The sequence below is a fragment of the Cnephaeus nilssonii genome (assembly GCF_951640355.1).
Source record: "Cnephaeus nilssonii genome assembly, chromosome: 2".
Classification (NCBI taxonomy): Eukaryota; Metazoa; Chordata; class Mammalia; order Chiroptera; family Vespertilionidae; genus Cnephaeus; species Cnephaeus nilssonii.
The window spans coordinates 115,370,323-115,394,023 of record NC_137073.1 but is presented as its reverse complement, the minus strand read 5'-3'; the positions used below and the strand labels follow the sequence as shown (position 1 = coordinate 115,394,023).

The 23,701-nt window shown below is 52.0% G+C and overlaps 1 protein-coding gene across 2 annotated transcripts in view; it reads right to left on the bottom strand.

Moving 5' to 3' along the window:
- Positions 1-15,062: 15,062 nt before the first annotated feature.
- Positions 15,063-23,701, bottom strand: part of RAB3C (RAB3C, member RAS oncogene family) — a gene marked incomplete at both ends in the record, with an annotated part of 43,055 nt that continues 34,416 nt past the window's right edge. For both annotated transcript variants that reach the window (XM_079761770.1, XM_079761771.1), the window contains 2 exons: positions 15,063-15,250; positions 19,300-19,424. In XM_079761770.1, coding sequence (XP_079617896.1) covers positions 15,063-15,250; positions 19,300-19,424 — 313 coding nt within the window. The remainder of the gene's footprint in view (positions 15,251-19,299; positions 19,425-23,701) is intronic.

The window sequence follows — 23,701 nt, the reverse complement described above, 5'->3', positions numbered from 1 at the left end:
AAAAACAAAAACAAACAAACAAACAAAAAAAACAGAGCCTTGTGTTCATTTCTACACAGGGGCTTCTCATACAAACCTCAATTCAGGGAGTGACCTGCAAATGTCCTACCACATTATACTGACTGATAAGTCGTCTGGACTGAGCAAAGAGGAGATGCCAGGACCAGATCAGAACACACAGACTGGAGCAGAGCGGAGCTGAAATGTGTCGCCTGAAAGGGAATTCATTTGGGGCAGCCTGACCCCAGGGCTCCTTAAGCCATGACAAGGACTCCAGTTGGCATTGATCTAAAGGCAAGGACCATCATTAACAGACACCAGACAGCAGAGCCAGGCTCGGGGCCCCAGAAACAGACCCCGGTCCCCACAGCAGACCACAAACCAGAAGCTAAACCTCAGACATCAAGCCAGACCTTGGGGCATGAATGCCAGACACCAGGAGCCAGAGAATGGCACAGGACACCTTCCATCAGGCCCCGATGTCATAGCTGCACGTGGGCCCCACACAGGAACGCGGGAAACCAGCCACACCCAAACAGAACCCAGAACCCAGGCAAAGAGCTAAACACAATTCTCCCCAAGACGACAGACACTGCAGTCGGAACTCAGATCTGTGTTTAGGAACCCAGGCCCCTAAGCAGGCACTGGACACCAGACACCAGTCTCCAGACACCAGACACAGGAGCTGAACCACAGGCCCCAGGCCTCACTCTGTCAGCAGGGCTCCAGAACAGGGGACCAAGGGCCAGAAAATAATTAGAACTGAATTATAATAAAAATACTACATTACAAGACTTACAGAAAAATGTGCAGTCTTAGTGCACATATTAGGAAAAGAGACAAGCTGAATATTTACAAGTTTTACACCCTTCTTGGAATCTAGAATAGTAAATTAAATCCACAGAAAGAAGAAGAAAGGAACTGTGCATGTGGAGCTGTCTGGAAAGGCATGCACTTAAAACGAAAGCAGTTCTTACCTCTTGTGGGAGGATTTTTAATTAACTGTATTATTCTGAATAGTGTCAGTAAGCTGCAACAAACAGAGCCATTTCATTTTAGAAAACAAGGACTAGAGGGAAACATGGGAAAGTTAAAAAGTGTACGAACCTGGATTGCTGTGGAGAGAACACCAGAGGCCTTTTCTTTGGGCACCCACTTTGGCCTCTTGACAGTCAAAGGAGGGAAATGATTCCAAACGTTTTAGACCAAATTCGCTCCTTTTCTCATTTGCACTTCTTCGTGTGTCACGGCAGCAGTTCTGATAGAGGGAATTCTCTACAATTGATCTGAGCCTGGGTCTGCATTTACAGGCAATGTTCTTTTGGACAGGGAACAAACCTCTTAGGGGCTTTTAATTACTAATAAATTCATCATTTTTATACTTCCCACATTCATTGTTGAAAGACCTAAGCTTAAGACCCGGCTCTGCTCCCGAGAGCCTGGGAGGTTGGCCCTTAAAGTGCTCACAAAAACTGGGACCAGAACTGAACACTCCTAAATCCGTGTCCAGTCTAAGGATGTGCTCACGGAAGGTGGTCCCACAGGAATTCCTCACTTAAATTGGCACCTGAGACTTGTACCCTAGAAGCAGTCCTGGCACACACTCTGGTCCTCACAGGCTGGCTGTACCTGCTCCCCGCCCCAGCTCACCTCATGTTTGATCTTACAATCAGGCCCTCCGCTTGCATGGACGCATTTCACCTTATGTTCGCTTCATTGCTCTCCTGATGTGTGCACTGAGGACTGTGCGTCCTGGCCCAGCTTCTCATCTCAAGTCCGGTTGCTCTTGAGGACAATTGGCAGGAAGCAGAATATCAACGAATTGATGGAGAATGGCGGTTTTTCACCAAGTTCTATAAATTACCAATGAAGGAGTAGATATAAGTGGGTTACATGAAATCCACTGGTGACAGATTAGTGAGGTGGGAAAAAGCAAAGAGGGGAAACCTCTGGGATTGGGTAAAAGTAAAATGATAGACACAGGCTTCTTTTCTTAGGTGGTGCAGGGGAGTTAACAGCCAACAATTAACATGACAACAATAACAATGAGGGAAATTGTGGTCTCCACCCTGAAGCATTGGTTGTGCCCTAAGGGGTCCGGAAAAGGGGAAGTTACAAGTTACCCTGACAGGTGTTAGAGATGAAAGAAAATTAATAAAATGTATATGAAAATCTTCCTCCTGTCAGAGTCTGGAGCAGACCACTCCCTTCCAGCCGCCTCCCCTGGAGCCTGGGCTCCAGCACCTTCTGCCTCCTCCCATTTGGACCCGGCTCAGGGTTCAGGGGTCGTCTCCACACCCGCAGGCCTGTGTCTGCTGCCCATTTGGAGGCAACTGGCTTCATAAGGAGCTGGTGTGTTAGGGAGAAAGGCCTCCATTCTCGGAAATCCTGAAATCCCGGACTGTGCAAACCTGCAAGGGCCTGAGGGCTGACCTTGACCAGGGCTTGCAAATGGTTTTCACCCTGAATACTTTCTGCAAACAAAGCCTCACCTGAGGCCATTAGATAAAACAGATGGAAACCAAGCTGCTTGGGCGAAGGGGTGGGTGTTGAAGGCGCCTGGGAAACGGGACCAGAGTCCCCTGTAGCTCTGGGTCCTGGGGAGATGGGGGCTGGGGTTGGTCCTGGCAGTGGGAGAGGGTAGCCAGGAGAGAGGGGGAGCCCTGGCCAGAGTGCTCACAGTCCAGATCCGCTCCAATCCTATGAGAGGTGTTTCTTTGCTCCCTTCCCTCCCCCTCCTTCCCTTCCTTCCGGATTTACTGAGCACCTGTCTGTGCCAGGCGCTGGGGCACAAAGGCCAAGCTCGCACCCCAAGACCTCATCGCCCCCTGAGAGCGTCATCCAGAAAACGGCTGTGACTGGGGTGGGTGCAGGGTGCAAGGGGTGCCCCAAGGGACTCCGGGAAGGTTCCCAGGGAACTTACAGCCGAGCTGGGCCCTGAAGGACGAGGAAGGGCATTCACGGTGGAGGAACTGCATGTGCGAAGGCAGGGAGGCAGGAAAGAGCCCGCCTGGTCTGGGAACTGAGGGAGGGCGATGGGCCCAGGCTCAGGAGATCTAGATGAGGTTGGGGTCCCAGAACCCACTACCTGGGCCCTCTGCCTCCCTGATCTCCTTCGCTCCCGGCTGCCTGGCCAGGACGAGCCCCCCACACACACACACACACCACTTACCTGCACAAAAGGAAGCTGTGAAGCGGAGAGAGGGATGAGGAAGGAAGGCGAGCTGGTGTGTATTTTGGATGGCTTCTCAGAAATCTCCTCCTCCTCCCCCTCTGACACCAAGGCAACCAGGTGGCAGCTGGGGGAGCCCTGTGAGCTGGGCTGAGTGGAGGGGGAGGGGGGCTGGGGGAGGGCCCTCTGCTCCCCTCTCTGAGCCTCAGTTTTGGCGTCTAGAAAATGGGCACCACAACCCAGTTGCTGGTTCCTGTCACCCCAGGTGCTCCAGGAAGTGGAGGCCCAGGCTGGATTCATGAGGGGGAAGGCCGGGAGGGGAGGGCGGGGCTGGGGGGCCCTGCACCATCCTGCAGCTGGGAGCTCGGCCAGGGGGTGGGGAGTCCCTGAGCCACGTGGCCTGCATTTCCCACCCAGCAGCCCACCTGGGCGCCCACTGCACTGTCCCTGCCCAGGAGCCCCAGGGAGCGGGAGGCAGGGCCGAGGCACAGACACAGGGATGGGGCTCCCTGAGCCCTGCAGGGAGAGGTCTAGGGGTCCCCATGGGGCACAGGGCTCAGCTGCTCCCAGAACCCGGTCAAAGCCCCAGAAGGAGGGGCAGGGAGGGTCCGTGTCCTGGGGCTGCTGCTCCCGTGACGACAGACTGGCCTCCAACAGGAACAGGGGCTCCCCCTTCTGGGCTAGACCCTGAAACCAGGGCGTCAGGGCTGTGCTCCCTCCGAGGCTCCAGGGGAGGGTCCCTCCTGCCTCTCAGCTTCTGGGGGCTCCTGGCCGCACCCCTTCCCTCTCCACGTGGCCCCGCCCCTTGTCCATGTGCCCACTCTCAGGTGTTCCCGTGGCCCTGCCTTCTTGTTCATGTGACCACTCCCGTGTGTTCACACATGGCCCCGCCCCCTTGAGACCTGGATGTCTCTGTTTCAATGGTGCCACCTCCCTGGTTGCCTATTGCCTCTGCTCTCACACCTGTCAACAGTCTCTCTGCCAAAGTCCTTCCAGAAAATTCTCTGGATGTGCCATCTCTTTCCTGCTGGACTGTGACAGCTGGGATTGAAAAGGAGACAGGAGAGCAGTCGCCCAGCCAAAGTCCATGCAAGAGGTCCAGAGGGGCCTGTGCAGTCCCAGGAAGGCTGGGGGAGGGGAGGGTGGGGAGGTGGGGTGCTGAGTCTGGAGCAGAAAGCCCTCAGGACAAGTGGGGCACACACACAATTACCCCACACTCCTGTGAGGAGCAGCTGTGGCCCCTTGTACAGGTGAGGCTACTGCAGCACAGACAGGGCAAGCGACTTCCTCGAGGGCACACAGCAGTAAAGGGGCAGAGCGGAAAAGGGACCCCAGGGCTGCCCAGCCTGTGTCTCTTTGACCTGTGACCTCTGGGTAAGCAGCCCCTCACACTGTGGCCATGTGCTCTGATGGGCTTCACCCTTCACCCCATAACGCCTCCTCCTCCCCCAGTGAACAAGGGTCCAGTCATTGCACAAGTGCCTCTGGGCGGCTGCTCTCTTTGTCCCGCAGTCCTCACCCGACCCTGACTCTGACCCAACCCTGACCCTGAACCTGACACTACCCGACCATGACCCTCTAAACCTAACCCTGACCTAACCCAAGCCCTAACCCTAACCCTAAACCCTACCCTAGACCTAACCCTAACCCTAAGCCTAACCTTAAGACTAACCCTAACCCTAATCCTAACGCCTAACCCGAACCCCTAAACCTGAACCCTAACCCCTAACCCCAATCCCAACCCCAACCTCAATCTTAACCCCAATCCCAACCCCAACCTCAATCTGAACCCCAACCCAACCCCTAACCCCAACCCTCAACTTCACCCTAAACACTCACCCTCACCCTAACCCTTACCCTGACGTTGACCCATAACTCTGGGTTAGGGTCACGGTCAGGGTCAGGTTAAGAGTTATGTACTAAGGGTAGTTTCCTTTTTAAAAAAAGTTGAACATGTAATTTTTATATTTTAAGAAAAAGCAGGTCTTTTAGATTTGTAAATATATACATTTAAAAACAAAGAAAAAAAAACACAAAGAAAAGCACATCCATGTTTACTAGGACTTCCTCAGTCTTCAGAGATAATTAGCACCCCTGAGTTTACCTGTAAACCAGGACTTTTATAGCATTAAGAGCCTGGGTTTCATCAGAGTAAGAAACCTACGAGCTTTTTTCCCTCCCAATATTTTATGTAAACATTTTCATACACACATCAAAGTGAGTCTCGGGATGCCCACTCTGCAGCATCCACGATTAGCATTTTCTAGTCTTGCTTTACCATATGTGTATCCACTGCTCTACCCCATCACTCCATTTATTTTTTATATATTTCTATGTAAATTGCCCACATGAGTATACTTCCCCCCTAAATATTTCCATATGCATCACATGCAAACTGCTGTTTTGAATATTTAAATAACGGTAGAACGGTCACAACCATAAGAGACCACACACTTCACGTTAGACTGGAAAAGGGGGGGCACACCAGGGCAGGCTGCTTGGGGTTTGGGGGACTTCAAAAGGCTAATTAGATTATGTTTCCACATCCGTCCGGACTTCACAAGAAAGAACAGGGAAGCACCCACGCCTCAAAACCAAATCAATGTTGGTCATGAATTAAAACTGCATTTTAAAGAAATCAAAGTGAAAACGGTACCTGGACACGTTCGCTGCTGTGAGCGTTTCCCAGAGGAGCTGGGGTCCCAGACCGAGGCTCTGGCCACGGGCTCTACGCCGTTAGCTCCTGGGAAGAGAGCGCCAGCCACGCACCCTTTCAAGTATTGAGGTCCAGTTGTGACTGTTTTCCGACCAGTATCTGCTTGTGGATTTCCTTGAACGTTCTCAATTTTTTCAAGTGTTTTAACTACAGACACATCTCCCCAGCAGCCCACGAAGGCTTCCTGTCACTTAGTGTATCAGCGTGTCCTCCTGACCTGAGAGGTTCGTTCTTGTCTCCAGGGCCGTCCTAACAGGGTTAAAAGCCATGCAACCACCTTCCCAGACTGATGGGCACCCGCCAGCTGGATGATGGGAAAGTAGAGCGTTTTCTCCTAAACCAGAGAACATGGGCCCCTCTTGGATGACGGTGCCCAGCGGGCACTGCCCGATCACAGAGGAACTTTACCGACACCGAGTAGCCCAGGTTCTTCACTGTGAAGGCCCATTGCAGGTCCCACAGGACTGCAGCTGCCGGGTCCTCACTGGGGAGCGTGGCGCTCACACACACCTCCCAGAGCGTGTGTTCCCACGGGAGTGCAAACATATAACTTTCTAAAGTTTAAAACTGCCCGAAATTTCTGGAATAAATTACTATGTAGTAGAGTAAGAAAAAAGTCATTAGAACATCTGCCACAAAAATTAGAAGATCACTAGACGTAATTATTTTCCTACCTGTCCAGGAGGCCCCTCCCCACTGGAAACCACAGGAGGTACCTGGCGTGAAATAATGCCTGACTCCTGGGTGTCTACAGGTGGGGCTCAGTTAAGAAAATTGGGAATCAAAGGGGGAAAGCACTTATATGTCTTTTTAAGCATATCTGTTCTAACTCACATTCTCACCTTTTTTCCTATTTAAAATCCAAGAATAAGTTAAGACCTAAACCTACTAAGACACCAGTGCTGGCTGGGTCCTGGGATGCAGCCCCCCATAGGGCATGGTATAGGGCCTATACTATAGGCCTCTCCATCCCAAGCACCCCTCTCCCCCTCCCTGTTCACCAGCTTGACAGCCAGAAGTCAGCTTCCCTAAGCTCAGAGTTGTGGCCACGCCGGCCTCTCAGGAGAGGGCTACTCAAGTGGTTGAGTGACCTTAGCATATCATTAGCATATTACGCTGATTGGTTAAATGGACAAACAGACGACCGTACACCTAGCATATTAGGCTTTTTTTATGTAGGATTATATAGGATCTGGGATATATTTCTCCTCCTTCATTTTGTGCTGTTCCACTTTCTTCTGATCATTTTTGTGTGCATGTGTGCCTGTGAGAATGAGGAGAGAAGGGAGAGGTCAGAGATTTTTGGAAATGAATTTGTGCCTTTTTCTGGCTTTTTCATTATGACTTATAAGTGCAAATGAAAAATCTTCAGGGAGACAATGGTATCTAACGAGGTGATAACTTCAGGGATGCTTGACCTCCTTCAAGTCAGAACAGGCAGAAAGTTACCTGACTTAAAAGGTCAAAGCAACACAGTTAATGCTGATGCCTACGTCCAAATTCAGATGTTGAGAAGCCATAGCCCTAAATAAAAATGTATTCACACTCTGTCTCAGGTTTCTCAGCGTTGTGCCTAGACGAGGAACGTCATGGGAAATAGGCATCCTAAGATGAAAAATAATACCAATTATCAGACTAAGGCTGGAAAATTCAGGAATATAATCTCTTAAGATATTTATTGTAATCTCCAAAAATTAAAACAAGATAAATCCAAAGAACCAAAACCACTTTCTATACAGAATTCACATACAAATTTAATACCTAACAGAGCACATACCATTTTTACACAATTAATTTCGGTAAAGAGAACTGAAACTTCACAATGTGAATACACTTTATAGCTTTGAACCAGACAGGAGCCCTGTGGACAGGTGGGGGAGGCTGTGTGCTGAGTAGCAGTTTTCAACCAAACGCCACACCCACTGGAGGGGAGCATGGAGCTGTTGCTAATATTTGCTCAGGACACGCTCCACGGTGCCCCAAGGAGCCGGCGCATCACAGAGGGAGCTCGTCTGTCACCCCAACACTCTGGCACAGAGAGCACAGGCACACCTCCGGGCGCCTTGGCGCCGTCCGTGGGTGGCGATGGAGGGAACAACCCTTGTGGTTTGGTGCCTGGGAACAATATCAACGTTTCTAATGTGGCTTCAGAACGATGCGTGTTCCGTGGCCACGTCTGGGGCTGCGCAGCACAGAGGGCGACGGTGCTGCAGCCTGTCTTCCTCGTGGGACAGAAAGAGGCAAATGGGGGGGGGGGGGCATTGGATGGGCTTCAGAGGCCCATTTGGCTGCGAGAACAATGACTTACAGCTGCCGGCTGTCATCTTTCTGTTCATGAAGAACAGCCGCCTCCGTCCTGCTATGTGTTGGGCACAATCTCCTCAGGTCAGATTCTCTCCGGGGTCACGTCTGACGTCTTCAATGGAGTGGTTCCCTCCACCAGGCAGGCCCCACTCCCTGTGCTCCCACTCCTGCCCTAACTTCCCATTTAGATAGCGTCCTGACCCCCAACCCGCTTCAGTCACCAAGCTGAGTGCTGGGCACGTGGGACTCAGCAGCTGTGCAATGACGGACTAAACATTAAAACACACTCTTACTATGATTCTGATGTTGGCTGTCTGCTTGCATTTTTCTTCCCTTAATTTGGTACAGAGCCATCACTAACCACTGACTTCCTCAGTGGGTTTGAGAGCTGAGTACGAGCTTCTGGCTACCCCAGGTAAGGCAGGCTCCATCCCAGGGGGCGCCCAGAGCCATAAGACATGACGGGCAGGTCCTCACGTGCGATGGCCTGGCCGAGGAAGGAGCGGAGGCCTTGCAGGAGGTGCTGATGGCCACGCCGTCTAGACACCTCTCTTCGTCCTTCTGAGTGAATGAGCCCTTGCTGTTGGAGGTGGCGTGATGTCCTTTGCTAAGTAACTGAGGAGGGAAAGCACGATCTTAAGATGAATCAGTGCCTAAAAACTGGGATGGCAGAGAGGAGTTCAAGGTCGTTGCCCTACGTTAAACGTCACAAACATAAACAGTCGGAGTGCTCGGAACCAGTCACCAGGCCTCATCGCTGGACTTTGCATCGCAGGGAGCTCCAGGCCACGGCTGCGGGGCTGACAGGTCTGAGGGTGCACGTGAGGCTTTGCGTCAAAAAAAGTGATGTGGGAACCTGGCTTTTCTGTCTCCACATCCCTGGTGCGGACAATTGAGAACTGAATGGAACGTAACATTAGCTACAACCTAAAAGGACACGACTATTTTAGGATTCCCAGGGTTGACAGTGTTAAATTCGCAAACAAAATACAAGATTGAGTTACAATAACTATACATACAAATACAAGAGTGAAAATTCTTAGTAGACAGAACATGTGATCAACATTTCTGAGAATAAAAATGACTTTTTCTTATGTGCATATATTTTCTTAGGTAGCTAAATTGGCCTCTTAAAAAAGGCTAAAGGAGAATTCTGAATTAACAAGAAAATTGCTATATAAAGTAAACTAACAACCATTCTGTCTTAAAAACAAAACCCACAATTCTAAAAGGCAAAACGGACATACTTTTGCAGGTACTAAACGTTTAGTCTCAGGAAATAAAGAACTTTGAGGTAGCACAGAGGAGCGTCACACGACACAATAAGGTACTGGCTGTATACAGCACACGCTAGACACACACGGCTACAGGAGATCATTTGAGTAGGTCACACGCCACCCACAGCACTTCGCACATTCATTATAATTCACTTTCACTCATTTATATACACTGAATAAGTCATTAAATATTGCACTTATTGGCCCATGAACCCTCAATTCTGAGGTTTTGAAAATAGAAAAAAAATCTATTTTTGTAACATATTTCATGCAACATTTAAGACATTTCAGTTCCACAAACACCATTAATAGTTGTACATGTGGACAGTCCAACAGCGTCACATCACATTAAGGACATATTCACAGAACATGGAGACCTTCCATTCACACACATCCAAGGGGCGATGGGACAACGCGCGGAAAACCATCCGAACGGTGCAGAAAACCCCTTCACTTTGATGAGGCGCAGGGAACCCCTGGACGGACACAGGTCACGCTCACCTCCCTGAAAAGCCAGGGGCTTGCAGCTCACACACCACGTGCCATTAGGAGCGCGGTCATGAGCCACAGCGACCCCTGGCCACCAAAAACATGGATACGGAAAATTTTCATTAAGAAGTAAAGTCACAGCCAACTCTCAATTGTCCACAGTGAAGGGAAGTATGAACTTCGGCAAATGAAATACAAGGTAAAGCCCCGCCTCACTTCAGCAAGGACGCCCGGGGACACCACAGGACAATGTGGATGGGAGGGAGGGGGGACGCGAATGTCACCTCCAACTTGGCCACGCGGTCCTGCGAGGCAGCGCTTTAACACACGCAGCGATGCACACCCAGCAGGAGAGGAGAGAGCTGTACACAGAAAGCTTGATTTGCCCATCAGACAGATGGTCTGGTCTCAATACTTGAGCTCTAACATAGTTTCAGAAATAATGTATTTTGTCTATAATGTTTGCAAAATGCATTTTCGCTCTATACTCTTTTTAATGGGAATCAATTACGTGCACAGACACGCAAATCAGTGTGAGAATCTGTTTTATAGACCGATTTAAACAGTTGTGATTGACAGCTGGAGTGTAGCAAAAGCTCCCTTTTTTCTGGCACTGAGCAAGCGCCGAATACTGGCATCTCCCTTCGTGAAAGGTGTGTGCACGTGCCTCTGCATGTGTGTCTGTGTGCATATGCCCGTGTGTGCACGTGCCTCTGCATGTGTGTGTGCATATGGCCATGTGTGTGCATGTGTGTCTGTGTGCACATGCCCATGTGTGTGCACGTGCCTCTGCATGTGTGTGCATATGCCGATGTGTGTGCATGTGCCTCTGCATGTGTGTCTGTGTGCATATGCCCGTGTGTGCACACGTGCCTCTGCATGTGTGTGTGCATATGGCCATGTGTGTGCATGTGTGTCTGTGTGCACATGCCCATGTGTGTGCATGTGCCTCTGCATGTGCATATGCCCATGTGTGTGCACGTGCCTCTGCATTTGTGTTTCTGTGTGTGCATATGCCCATGTGTGTGCATGTGGGAGAGGCAACACTGTGTTTGTGGCCCAAGTGCAAACATTTTCACCTACCAAAAAGGGAAATAGTATTTGACTGGAGTGTTAAGCATTTCTGTAAAGACTTTTGAGAGAAAACAACGTTTATTGATGAGACAGCAACAAGAATGGGTAGATCTGTCCTAGTTATGCTCCCCAGACCTGGCTCTGCCCTCAGGGGAGGCTATACTGGTGGCCTCTGGAGCCTTTGGTGACTGCAGGGATACTGATGCTTTTCTCTGGTCATAAACTTCATCTTTTACTCAACTTGTTTCACTTCATTCCAGAACATAAAGCAGGTGCATGTCTTTGACTGGCTTTGGTCAAAATTCACCTAAAATAGAAAGAACTCTAACAAGCTGACCCTAATGGTCAGCTCAGCAGCAAGACTCCCCGCTGTACTGGTGAGCTGTGGGGTGCAGGTGCTGTCCTGGTGAGCTGTGGGGTGCAGTTATTGTCCTGGTGAGCTGTGGGGTGCAGGTGCTGTCCTGGTGAGCTGTGGGATGCAGGTGATATCCTGGTGAGTGTGGGGTGTAGGTGATGTCCTGGTGAGTGTGGGGTGCAGGTGCTGTCCTGGTGAGCTGTGGGATGCAGGTGATATCCTGGTGAGTGTGGGGTGTAGGTGATGTCCTGGTGAGTGTGGGGTGCAGGTGCTGTCCTGGTGAGCTGTGGGGTGCAGTTATTGTCCTGGTGAGCTGTGGGGTGCAGGTGCTGTCCTGGTGAGCTGTGGGGTGCAGTTATTGTCCTGGTGAGTGTGGGGTGCAGGTGATGTCCTGGTGAGTGTGGGGTGCAGATGCTGTCCTGGTGAGCTGTGGGATGCAGGTGATATCCTGGTGAGTGTGGGGTGTAGGTGATATCCTGGTGAGTGTGAGGTGTAGGTGATGTCCTGGTGAGTGTGGGGTGCAGGTGCTGTCCTGGTGAGTGTGGGGTGCAGGTGCTGTCCTGGTGAGCTGTGGGATGCAGGTGATGTCCTGGTGAGCTGTGGGGTGCAGCTGCTGTGCTCAGGGGGGCGAGGCTGCCACAGAGGTGGGGCTGCACCTTCTGGGGCCACGGGAAAGGCCCCGAGCACGCGGACAGAGCACAGGGAAGTCCTGGAACCACACATGCAAACTCACGTGGGAGGATTTTCCAGACACAGGCCGCTCCCAACACCCGGTGGAGCCTCTCAATACAATGAAAACTGAATAAACACTTTGTCTAGAAGGGTTTTCAGTCATGACTTCAGAGTTATCTCTTTTCCACATGCAGCTGCTCCCTCCGCCCTGAGACAGCCTGGTGGAGTCTGGACACATTTCTAATGGAGTCCCAGGGCCTGCAGGACGGCACAGCACTGAGGACAGCCCCGGGGCCTGCAAGACAGCACCAGGCAGCAGAGGGACGCGTGGGGACCCTAAGGAGGAACCTGGAGACTCTGAAAGGTCACCGAGGCAGAGGAGCTGCTGGTGGAGCAGCAGCATGAGCTCCTCCTGTCCCGAGTGATCCTTCTCAGTCACCTCAGGGGCCATGGGGTGACGCCTGGGACTTCCCATTTAGAACTTAAACTTCAGCACCTTCCACACCCCCACCGTCCAGAGGCTGAAATGCGGATCTGCTCCATGGACGCCTATTTGATAAAACCACCTCAGCCCAATGTTTCATTATCTTAGGAACGAAGGAAACATCCCCAAACCAGAGCGCTCGGCAGTATTTACTCAGATCAGTCAAGGTTTGTCTCTAAAAGTAATGGCGGGGGTGGGGTGGGGATAGGTGTCAAGAGGAAGAAAAATCCAGTTGAAACACTAATTGAACAGCATCAAGGACCAAGATGCATGTCTGGCATTCACAAGCTAAATGGCATCTATTTTATGGTGTCTTCATCTTTTGAATACGCATTTAGTGAGGCCATTAGTGAAAATGACCTCTGGTTGTTTAAGCTGCTGGCAGATGGGGAGAAGGTAGGAGGTGTCGTGTGTGTACATGCGTGTGTGCACGTGTGTGCGCATACATGTGTGCACATGTGTGTGGGGGGGCACACGTGGCCAAAGGCTGAAAACCCTTGGGATGGCAATGTGGTCATTTATAAGTCATGTAACTTGATGCCACACACAGACACTCCCTTAGTTAACCCTGGGCTGGATCCTTTTTGCCAAATTTGACTGTAGGAGGAGGATCAGGAGGTCAGGAGGGAGAAGACTCCCCACGCGCATCACAGAAGACACACCGTGCCCTTCACGCCAGCTCTGTGGGGTCCTTCCTGCAAACGTCTCCCTCCATGCAACCCACACCAAGCGGCAGTTTCGAAAGGGACTCTCAGCAGGAAGCTCCGGTTCCCCTGCGGTGGGAAAGTGGGGTTTACAGATGCTCCTGGCAGGACGCTGGGCCGTGGCCTGGTCACCCCTGTGGTATCCGGCGTCTGAGCTGTGTACCTGTCCCAGCCCACAGCTGCCCAGTGCACTCGCACCAGTACTTTCACAGGAAGATTCTCTACTTAGAAAAGTGGAAAACATCTTTAACACGGGCCCCAAAACAGGGGTGAGCCCACCTCAGGCGGCTGTCCTCCTAATCCGGCGCCTTCCTGCCTCCCCGCTGTCCGCGCGTGCGCTGGGCGGGGATGGGCCACCCAGTGAGTCAGAGCGGCCGCTGGCTGGGGTTCACTCATTACCCACACAGCTTCAGGGTGCCTGGGGGAGAGGTGGTGCCCACAGTTTGCCCTCCTTCCTCTCGTTGCTGGTGGGTCCTGAGTGTCTCCAGGACTCTCAGCATCTGAGTGACGGGGCAGGTGTGAGGCTCACAGGTGGGGAGACGCTTGAGAAGGGCGAACAGCTGATGGAAAAGGTGGAGAGGACAGTGGTCTCTTTCCCAACCTGGGGCCACGGGGATGCTGTTTAGATAATTCTGACCGGGTGAAACGTGGGCACCGGGAGCGCGAGGCCGTGGCTGGGAAGCTGTGCCCTGCGGGGGAGGGCTCGAAGGACCTTCAGTGTGCGCCCGGGTCTGCACCCAGAGGGTGTGGTGCTGGTGCTGTTATGGGGCTACTGTGTGCGATGGGACAGTTGTGTGTTATGGGGGTAGTGTGTGTTATGGGGTGATTGCAAGTTATGGGGGGTAGTGTGTGTTATGGAGACTAGCATGTGTTATGGGGGATAACTGCATGTTATGGGATCTATTGTGTGTTATTGGGGACTAACGTGTGTTATGGGGCCTGTTGGGTGTCAAGGGGTAGTGCGTGTTATAGGGATAGTGTGTGTTATGGGGGGTAGTGCGTGTTATGGGGGGCTAGCTAGTGACGTGATGGGGGAGCTCTTTCTACAGCTACTCACACCCTTGCTGTCAGCACGCCTGTTGCACAAGCTTCAGTGGAATCCTCCCGGCCAGCCAGCGCCCGCCAATGCCCAGTGTGTCGGGAAGCATCAGTGGAAAGAGCAGTCCTGGGGGGTGCCCTGCATTTAAACATCTGAGCCACGATCAGTCTACATCAGTTTCAACAGGTGAATATCAGTCTCTTAGGAATCCTGCAAGGGCCTTAAACAATATTTCAATTTCTTTATAGTTGGTGGCCTCCCAGTTATTCATAACGAGATACATTCCTTGTACAGTCACCTGCCCTGAAAACGGTGATTTACTCGGAAAGTATGAGTCCTGTGCCCACTTGATTTTCAATTAAGAGTAAAGCAAACAAGGTATGCTGAGATCTCCCGTCTCCCCTCCCGACACAGCAACGCCTTGTTACCATCCCCTCCAGTGATCAGCGGATTTGAACCCGTGGCACCAAAGTCAGCAGAAGTGAATTTACAGCCTGAGGTCCCAGCAGTAGCCTAGTCTGAGAAGAAATCTGAAACATAAAGACCCTAGAAGACAAAGAACAAATCACATGCAAATACCAGGTGTGTGTGAGTGGAGTCTCGTGGATTTAAGATCACGTATTTGCCCCATTTCCACTCAGGGAGTTGCCCAAGCATTCAGTGCATGGAACAGCCATCGACACACAGCTCTCCCCGTCTCTGAGGCAGTGAGTGCAGGCTGCCGGCCTTCCGTGGATGCTGCTGGCTGGTGGCCAGGCCCCGCTGCCCGTGAGGGGTTAGCAGCCACAGCCGGGCTGCGGCGGGGGAGGCGTCTCCTTGAGCCTCGCGCTCTGCTTCGCGGTGGTGGCGGCCTGATCAGTGTCTAGACTCTCTGACATTTTGTCGCAGATGACGTCCACCAGGCGCTCGAATGTCTGCTTGACGTTGATGTTGTCCTTGGCGCTTGTTTCAAAAAACTCAAACCCTGCAAGAAACACAGGAAGCAGAGCCCGGTCATTCTGCCAGAATGGACCGGGCTGGGGTGTGGTCAGAACGGTGATGGCAGGACAGGGGGCGGGCTCTGGGGGGGAACGTGCGCTGCCATTTCCACAAACCCTGGGATCGGTGATGCTCAGGTGCTTTTTCTCTAGGATTCTCCTGTGCTCCCTGCACAGCCGGAAGGAGCCCTCGGCCAGGTCAGGACACAGAATTTGTCTCTCCTTCCTTTCCCAACCCTGGCCACCGTGGAACCTCGTGAAATCTTTTCTAGGACTAATGTTATTTGGCATTTTCTTCTTTCCCCATTTTGGATTCTACCAAAATAATTAATTTTCATAGTTTTTCCATTAATTCGAAGCTTAGATTTCCTGTGCAGAGTCTGCTGCACCAACTTGGTCCAGCTCTCAGTCTGTGTCCCCAATGGATGGTTGGAGGGAGGGGGGGGGGGGGGCTTGGTGAGTGTCCAGGATCTGAACGGCCACCAGGGGGCACTACCGTGTCACTGAGTTCCCTGGAGCTGCTGTGCCTCCTGCAGGAAATGCTTGAATGGGATTAGCCTACCAGCCTTGGTGGCAATGTTCCCACAGCTCTGCCATCTATCGGCAGCAATGTTCTCACAACATCTAGGGAAGGACCCTGAGAAATTTCAAATGAGCGGCTAGAATGTCAAGTATAAAAACGCAGGGAAGGTTTCACACTTAGGACGTGTGGTGGCACCTGGGCCCAGGAGGCTCGGCATGCTGCTCCAGACACAATCTAATCTCTCCACTCACATCCTCCACCCCCCCACCCCCCGGGGCATGCCAATCAGTGGCCATGGATGGCTCTGGTCATTTGGGGACATTGATTTAGGGTGCACTGGGTTAAACACAGAAATACTTTCCTAATCTAGTCTGCATTTTACACCCTATAAATCCTCTGGTTACATCTGGCCCCATCTCAGAGGAGCCATGGGTTCAGAATGATTAAATCCCGTGATTTCACCCCAGCTCCTGGGGCCAAGGGCAAAGAAAGGAATAACATTTTGCATCCATGTCAAAATCCCTCTGGCACCTCAAAACCACTCACTTCTTCAATAGCCCTGCAGGGTAGAGAGCAAACAGCCATTCTCATGTGTTGGGATATCTAACTTGGTGATGATACGTATAGTCAGATGGCTCATCTGAGCTTGAACCACACTGGCTACTCTGTGTCCACGACTAAGTCCATGTGACTGGTGGCAGGACTTGAGCTGAAGGACCTCGAGTAGAGTCAGGTCAGTGAGACGGGGCGGACACTTCAAACCCTCTTAGGCTGGTGTTTCTCTTACATTCTGCACTTCTTTACAGAAAGAGTGGAAAGAGTTCTCTTCTGTCTGTGCAGCCCACAGGCCCAGATGGTTCGCATGTCAGGTTTGGATTTCGAAGGGCAAGTGTGAGCCCGAGAACCACCCCTGGTGTGGAGATGGCAGGTGGACTGGCCTTCGGGGGGTTCCCAGTGCTCACAGGGCTGCTTCCTGTCACAGACGCCAGGACCCACTCAGGAAACCAGAGCCCCCGCCTGAGACTTTGGAGACAACGATCTCTCAGTTCAGCTCACGGTTTCAGCTGCTGGTTCCAGCCTCTCGTCTCTCTGCCCGCACGTCCTTTCTTATCAGCATGACTCCGGAGGCACTGACCCCGGTGGCATCCGAAGGATTTGGCCATCAGGACAGCCCGGCACCACAGTCTGAGTCCGATGTGACTGCTTTTCTCTGCTGCATGTGCACACTTTGAGGTCAATAGAAGGGTCCTTGGCCCACCAGGCAGAGTGCTCTCGTGCCCTGACCTAATCTAACTGGAACCCAGGTGGTGAGAGGAGGTGTCCCAGGTAGAGGACACCCAGGTAGAGAACGCCGTACGGTAACAGCCCTGCATGTATCCAGCCTGGCTGGGGGGTCACCCCATGACACGGTCAGAAGGCTGGATTATCAGGCCCATGCTGCTCGAGGTCAACTGTAAAAAGTTCTGAAAAGCAGGCTCCCTTTCACTAACCAGAGATGCTCCTTGTCGTAAAATTAGGTATTCGGGATAACAACCAGCAGCACTGTTGTGTCAGCATGTAGTTGGATTCAGGGCGAATGTGTGTGTGACTGTGAATAACTCCTCCTCCTCCAGGTGAGATCTGCCTTCTGTCAATCCCCGTATGTCAGGCCCCTCACACCCACACCTGTGTGCCCGGGTGTTCCAGCTCCTGCACTAAACCAGAGCCACAGATCAGACATGCCCGCCTCTCCTCTAAGTCATGTTATGGATGTTACCTCCCAGTCAAATGGCCTTGCTCTGGGAAACCTTTAACTTCCCATCCATATACACCAGCATCACTGGGAAACCAGCACTTCAGTCGATGATGTTCAGGAAACAGAGACTTTTTCATAAAACTTTGAAGAGCCCAGCCGGTGTGGCTCAGCTGGTTGAGCATGGACCTGGGCACTAGGAGGTCACTGGCTCTGTTCCGGATCAGGGCTACATGCTCGGGTTTCGGGCTCAATCCCCAGTAGGGGCCGTGCAGAAGGCAGCCAATCAATGTTTCTCTCATCAACATTTCTATCTCTCTCTCCCTCTCCCTTCCTCTGTCTCTAAAAATTAATAAAAACATTTGTAAAATCCATTGCATTTCTATACACCAATAATGAACTATCAGAAAGATAAATTAAGAAAACAATCCTACTTACTGTGGCATGAAGAAGAATAAACTACCTAGGAATAAATTTCACCAGGAGGTGAAAGACCTGTACACTGAAAACTGTAAGACAAAGCAGTTAAAGAAGATACAAATAAATGGAAAGAGATGTTGTGCTCATGGATTAGAAGAATTAAAATGTCCATACTACTACCCAAAGCAATCGACAGATTTAATGCAATTCCTATTTTAAAAATCCAATGGCATTGTTCACAAAAATAGAACAAACGATCCTAAAGTTTGTATAGAACCACAAAAAGACCCTGAATCGCCAAAGCAACCCTGAGCAAGAAGAACGAAACTGGAAGCATCACACTCCACGAATTCACACCATTTTACAAAGCTACAGTCATCAAAATAGCATGATGTTGGCTTAAGAACAGGTACTAGCACATAAATCAATGGAACAAAATAGAGAACCCAAAATTAACCTCTTCATACATGGGCCATTAATTTATGCCAAAGGAGTCAGGAATCCAAGAACACTTCCTCCATGAGTGATGTTGGGTCAACTGGACAGCCACTCCAAAGAATGGGACAGGATGCTACCTCAGCCCATGAAGGACATGAGCTCAACATAGATGACACGACTGTGAGACCCAGACCATGACACACCTGGAGGACACGGGGGCGAGCTCCTTGACATTGGCCTTGAAGATGATTAGATTTGACACTAGAAAGAAACGCAACAAAAGCAAGAACAAAACCAATAAAATCTAAACAGTAATAACAACAAAACAAGTGGGACTACATCAAACTAAAAAGCTTCTGCACAGCAAGAGAAATAATAAAATGAAAAAGCAATCTACTGAATGGAGGCAAATATTTCCAAATATATCTGAAAAGGGTTTAATATTCAAAATATGTCAAGAGCTCATACGACTCAATAGCAAAAAATCCAATTAAAAATGGACAGGGGGTCTGAACAGACATGCTTCCAAAGAGGGCGCACAGTAGGTCCAGGAAAGATGCTCAACACCACTGGTCACAGGGAAATGCAGTCAAACCCCAGGAGATGCTGCCTCAGGTCGGGACGGGCAGTGCGCACCACGTCACGGACAAGGAGGGAGAGTCTCGAGGATGTGGGGGAAGGGAGCCCTGTGCAGAGCCTGTTTCTCACGGAGTAAGAACAGGCCCTGGACTGGGTCACAGTCGGGCGGCCCAGTTTGCTTCTGTGAGGAGCTTGCATCCTCATGATGCCCGAGTGTGGGGGACCCACTTGCCCTGAAGAGTGTGCGGGTTCCCATGGCCGGGCTGACCGTCTCCCCCAGCCCATCACCCCACGCAGCTGGCCTCGGGGCCTGCCAGCTCCCCTCCTCATCCGGTGCCGCTTACCAAGCTGTTCTCCCAATCGCCGGCCCCTCTCCACCGAGACGACACGCTCGTCCTCCATGTCACACTTGTTCCCCACCAGGATCACCTGCGCGTTATCCCAAGAGTATGTTTTGATCTGAGTTGACCTAAAAGAAAAAGAACAGGCAAAAAAGTGATCAGAAGAAAGTGGAACAGCACAAAATGAAGGAGGGGAAATATATCCCACATGTGCTGATAACAGTAAAAAAGGCCCAAATTTGGAATTACTCAGTCCAGTAAAATGTCGCCCATCAGCACTCATCAGGGATAACAAGTCAAAAATGAAAGGACCAGCCTGGCCGGCGTGGCTCTGTGGTTGAGCGTTGACCTATGAACCAGGAGGTCAGGGTTCGATTCCCGGTCAGGGCACATGCCCAGGCTGCGGGTTCGATCCCCAGTGCAGGGCGTGCAGGAGGCAGCCAATCCATGATTCTCTCTCATTACTGATGTTTCTATTTCTCTCTCTCACTCCCTTCCTCTCTGAAATCAATAAAAATATGTTTTTAAAAATGAAAGTACCAAAGGTGCTGTGTGAAGGATTCTTCTGCATTTGATGAGCTGATATTACAACTATTCCTTCCTTTTCCCGCACTCCCCTTCACAGCTGAGTGCCCACTGGCCCAATGTGCCCAGACAGCCTGTTTTAGGAGAAAAAGTCCCGTTTTCTGAGAAACCACTCAGTTACAGGAAATCCATCACACAGAATCCTAATTTCCCTTGTTACTGTGATGACTGAACAACCTGTCAACTGGGCTAGGAATGGGGAGGTAATGGTAATTTTTAAAATGAATTGTAAGAACTAGTAGTCATTTTTAAGAGAAAAATGCCAGGTTGGTGAATATCAAAATTATAGTACAATGGGCTGGTGCTTTAATTTACTATAAACGGGAAAACCTAGAATTCAGAATAAATTTCCATGTGACCAACTCTTGATTTTAACTTAGATAATAATTACAACAGGCAATATTTGCAGGTGCTATTCTAACTAGTTTGTATTTGTTACGTTAATTAATCCTTAGAGCAACGCGGGGGAGACTGTTCCACCCCCACTTCACACTGAGGAAGTGAGGCCTGGGCGGGTGAACCATCCGTCGGAGGTCACTCAGGTGGGAGGCAGATCTGGAAACGGATGGGCAGTCGCAGCCTCAGACACGCCCCCTCCCTGCCGCACCACTTGTTACAGGGGGGCAGGGGGTCCTTCAGAGCCTCAGGTGTCACCGGGAAGCCGACAGGAGCAGGTCTTCATCTCCCTTTGTGAGGGCGGCGACCTTGTAGAGGACAAGGCTCAGGTGGGAGACGTACCTCGCACTGAGTGGTCAGGAGAGAGGGGACATGTCGAAAAGCAAAATGCCTGATGAAAGTTCACAGGAAAAGATCTGCAAAGTGTGAAGAAGGCAAGCTTGGGTGTGTCCTTACCAGCAAGTTCCAGATCCTTCTGGATTATTAAATGGAAAATAGCGATGAGCTCCCTCAACTTGCAAAGAGAAGAAAAGCAAACCGCTCTGGCCAAGGAGGGAGGCGCCCCAGAAGGATGTGCAAGGGGCAGGCAGGGTTAACTCAGGGCACCCGGACCCAGCGCAGCTTTCAGATGAGATGGAACCGTCCGGTGAATGTGATCTTGGCTCCACCTCAGAGGGGCACCAGGTTCTCTCAGAAAAATCCGGGGACGTGAGCTTCCTACTTCTGGTGCCTGCGTGAACGTGCCCCTTTAGCGACAGCGAGATGCGGGCATGCCCATCCACCAGGAGCAGAGGCAGCCTTCTAAACGGTGCGTTCCTCTCCCTCTGCTGTGCGGATCCAGGGAAACGGTGGATTCCGGGGAACTAAGGTGTGAAATAGATCCTGCACACGGGAGACCTGGACTCGCAAGTGCTCACATCGCGTTACACAGAAACTCCACGGTTCCTTCCAGCTCAAACGGAAACAGGTGCCTCGGGGATGCTGAAGTCGCCCCCCTGCTCCATCGGGTCTTTGGAGCCACGGCCGGGCCTGGTGCGGGGAGGCCTGGGTATCCCCGAGTTCCCAGAGAAGGTTCTCCTCGGGCCACAGCAGGGGCCACCGCCTGAGGGGGGCAGTCACCCTGCATGAGGAGGGGTGGCCGAGTCAGGGACAGGCTTTCCGGGCTGGAGGACCAGTGCTTGTGCCATCGGCCTCCTCTGACCTCGGCAAACCCGCCCTATGCCTGTGATGTCGACACCTCTCACCAGGTTCGTGGGGTGCTCACTTCTGCCATGAGACCTTCTCAGCGCCTCGGGGTCCGGGCTCCTGGGAGGACTGCCCAGCGTGCACACGTTCCCCTCCCTCACCCCCGGGAAGGGGGTGAAGATGTGCTCGGCCCGTGAGGAAGAAAACCAACACACAGCGATGGGACGTCAGCCTGTTCCTCAGCCTCGGCCTCACCAGCGAGGCTCCCACCAGCCAGGGCTGCGGTGGGCGGGGTGGGCTCAGGAGGTCACCCGGACTCCCTGACTCCCCGCATCTCTTCACAAACAGTCTCAGTCCCAGGTGAGGCCGTTCTTCCTCCCAAACCCAGCTCAACGCATCCTGACCCCCATCATCTAAACGATGATGCGCTTTCCACTCGAGAAGCTCAAATGTCTCCCATTCTTATCTGAGACTGAAATCCTCCCCCGGTAAATCTCTGCCTGGAGTGCACGGGGTGCCTGTGGGGATGGGAGCGAGTCCTCGCCTGCATGTTTCCACGTGTTCCCCATTTGGATCATTCCCTGATTTCGTAAAACGAACCTGCTTGGCGGAGGCTTTCAATCCCCTCCTTAGGGACCACCTCACTTCTTTGTTGGACACGGACACACGTGTACAGAAGGTGGCTGCCACCACTTAATGTGCGTGTGAAACGATGATTTATTTCCCAGTCACTGCAGCAGCTCCTTTGGGATTTACTTTAAACTCAGCGAGATTAATGGGATCAGAAGCAAGATGCCGGTCACCATGGTTACTCAGCAAATGGCAATTAAGGCCGACCCTACCAAGTCCGCTCACAGTCATTAAAAATCTGTTGTCATTTAGCGAAACACAAAACCAAAACAACCCCCTCCAAGTTTACATATTTTCTACGTTTGTGTATTTTTTCTTTCTCTCTAAACATATACAGTTACACACACACACACACACACACACACACACACACAGGGTTTTTGCTGGGCTGGGTTTGTTTCACATCACGAGGCAGCAGGGGAGGAGTTTTCATGTTTGACACGGAGATGACCGCCCTCGGCACAGGACGCGATGACTAAGTCCGTTCCTCCCGTGCTGGCGGCATCACTCCGGGAGCCCAGCCTGTGCCCGAGCGCGTCCAGCTGCTCACAAGGCCCAGCCCAGTGCCCACGCGGGCCTCGTGGCCAAGAACTGCTGGCCTCTGCGCCTCGGATGGGCCACGTGCGGGACACCGGGCACCGGGAGCTGCCCTCCCGGTCCCAGCACCTCGCTGCTCTCTACTCCACGGACTCCAGATTCCTGAGGGAGTGTCCCAGCCTCCTGCTGCTCCCCACACAGGACTGGCCCCTCGAGTTACGTTTTCAATCATCCAATCAGTTACTTATTCCACGTTTCTTAGCCCTTAGAGAGCTCTGAACAGTGCCTCCCACTAAGAACATCCCCTCAGAGCCTCCGGGACCTGATCCCAGGAGTGGAAACAGCCCCGTGTGGTCTGTCTGTGCCCTGGCTGGGACCCGGCACCTCTGCCCGTTCCTCACCCGGCCTCAGGAGGCAGCTGGCTGGGCGGCAGGTCCTGTCCTTGCTGCTGGGCCCAGGCCGTGGGCCCCGAGTCCCGCTGGCCCTGTTACACACGCTGCGTCTCCACCTGAGCCACTGGATTTCTCAGTCAACGGGGGGACGACGTAGCACCGAGATCCGTCCAAAGTAAAAACACCCGGGACCGAGTTGTCCATCTTCACGGCTGTTTGTACAGTTGGGTCATAAAGACCAGTCTGCCAACCTGAACATGCCACAGCCAGCAGCTCCATAAGGTTCGCCTCCCCAAGGGTTAGATGAACACGTCAGAGTCCAGTTCGGTCCGACGAGACTAGAACGGCCGGGTTAGAGCTCTCGTCGCCCCGCCGGTCTCGTTAGGACCCCCGGGCGATGGTGCCAGTCCTGGTGCCAGGCCCAGGGCAGCGATTCGGACGTCAGGCGCTGCTGGGGTCCCACAATGGAGACCTGCCCCCCGGCCCCGTCCAGGACAGGCCTCAGTGTCGGCAGATGCCAGGCACACAGACCTCTCCGCTGCGCACAGCCTCCTGGTCCGCAGGAATCTCTCCCTCCTTAAAGACACTCAGGTGAGGCGAGCAGACGGGTGGAGTCCCCCAGGTGCCAGTCTGTGTGGGGCTTGCCGCACGCTGAGGCGAGGACCCTGTTGGGTTGTGAA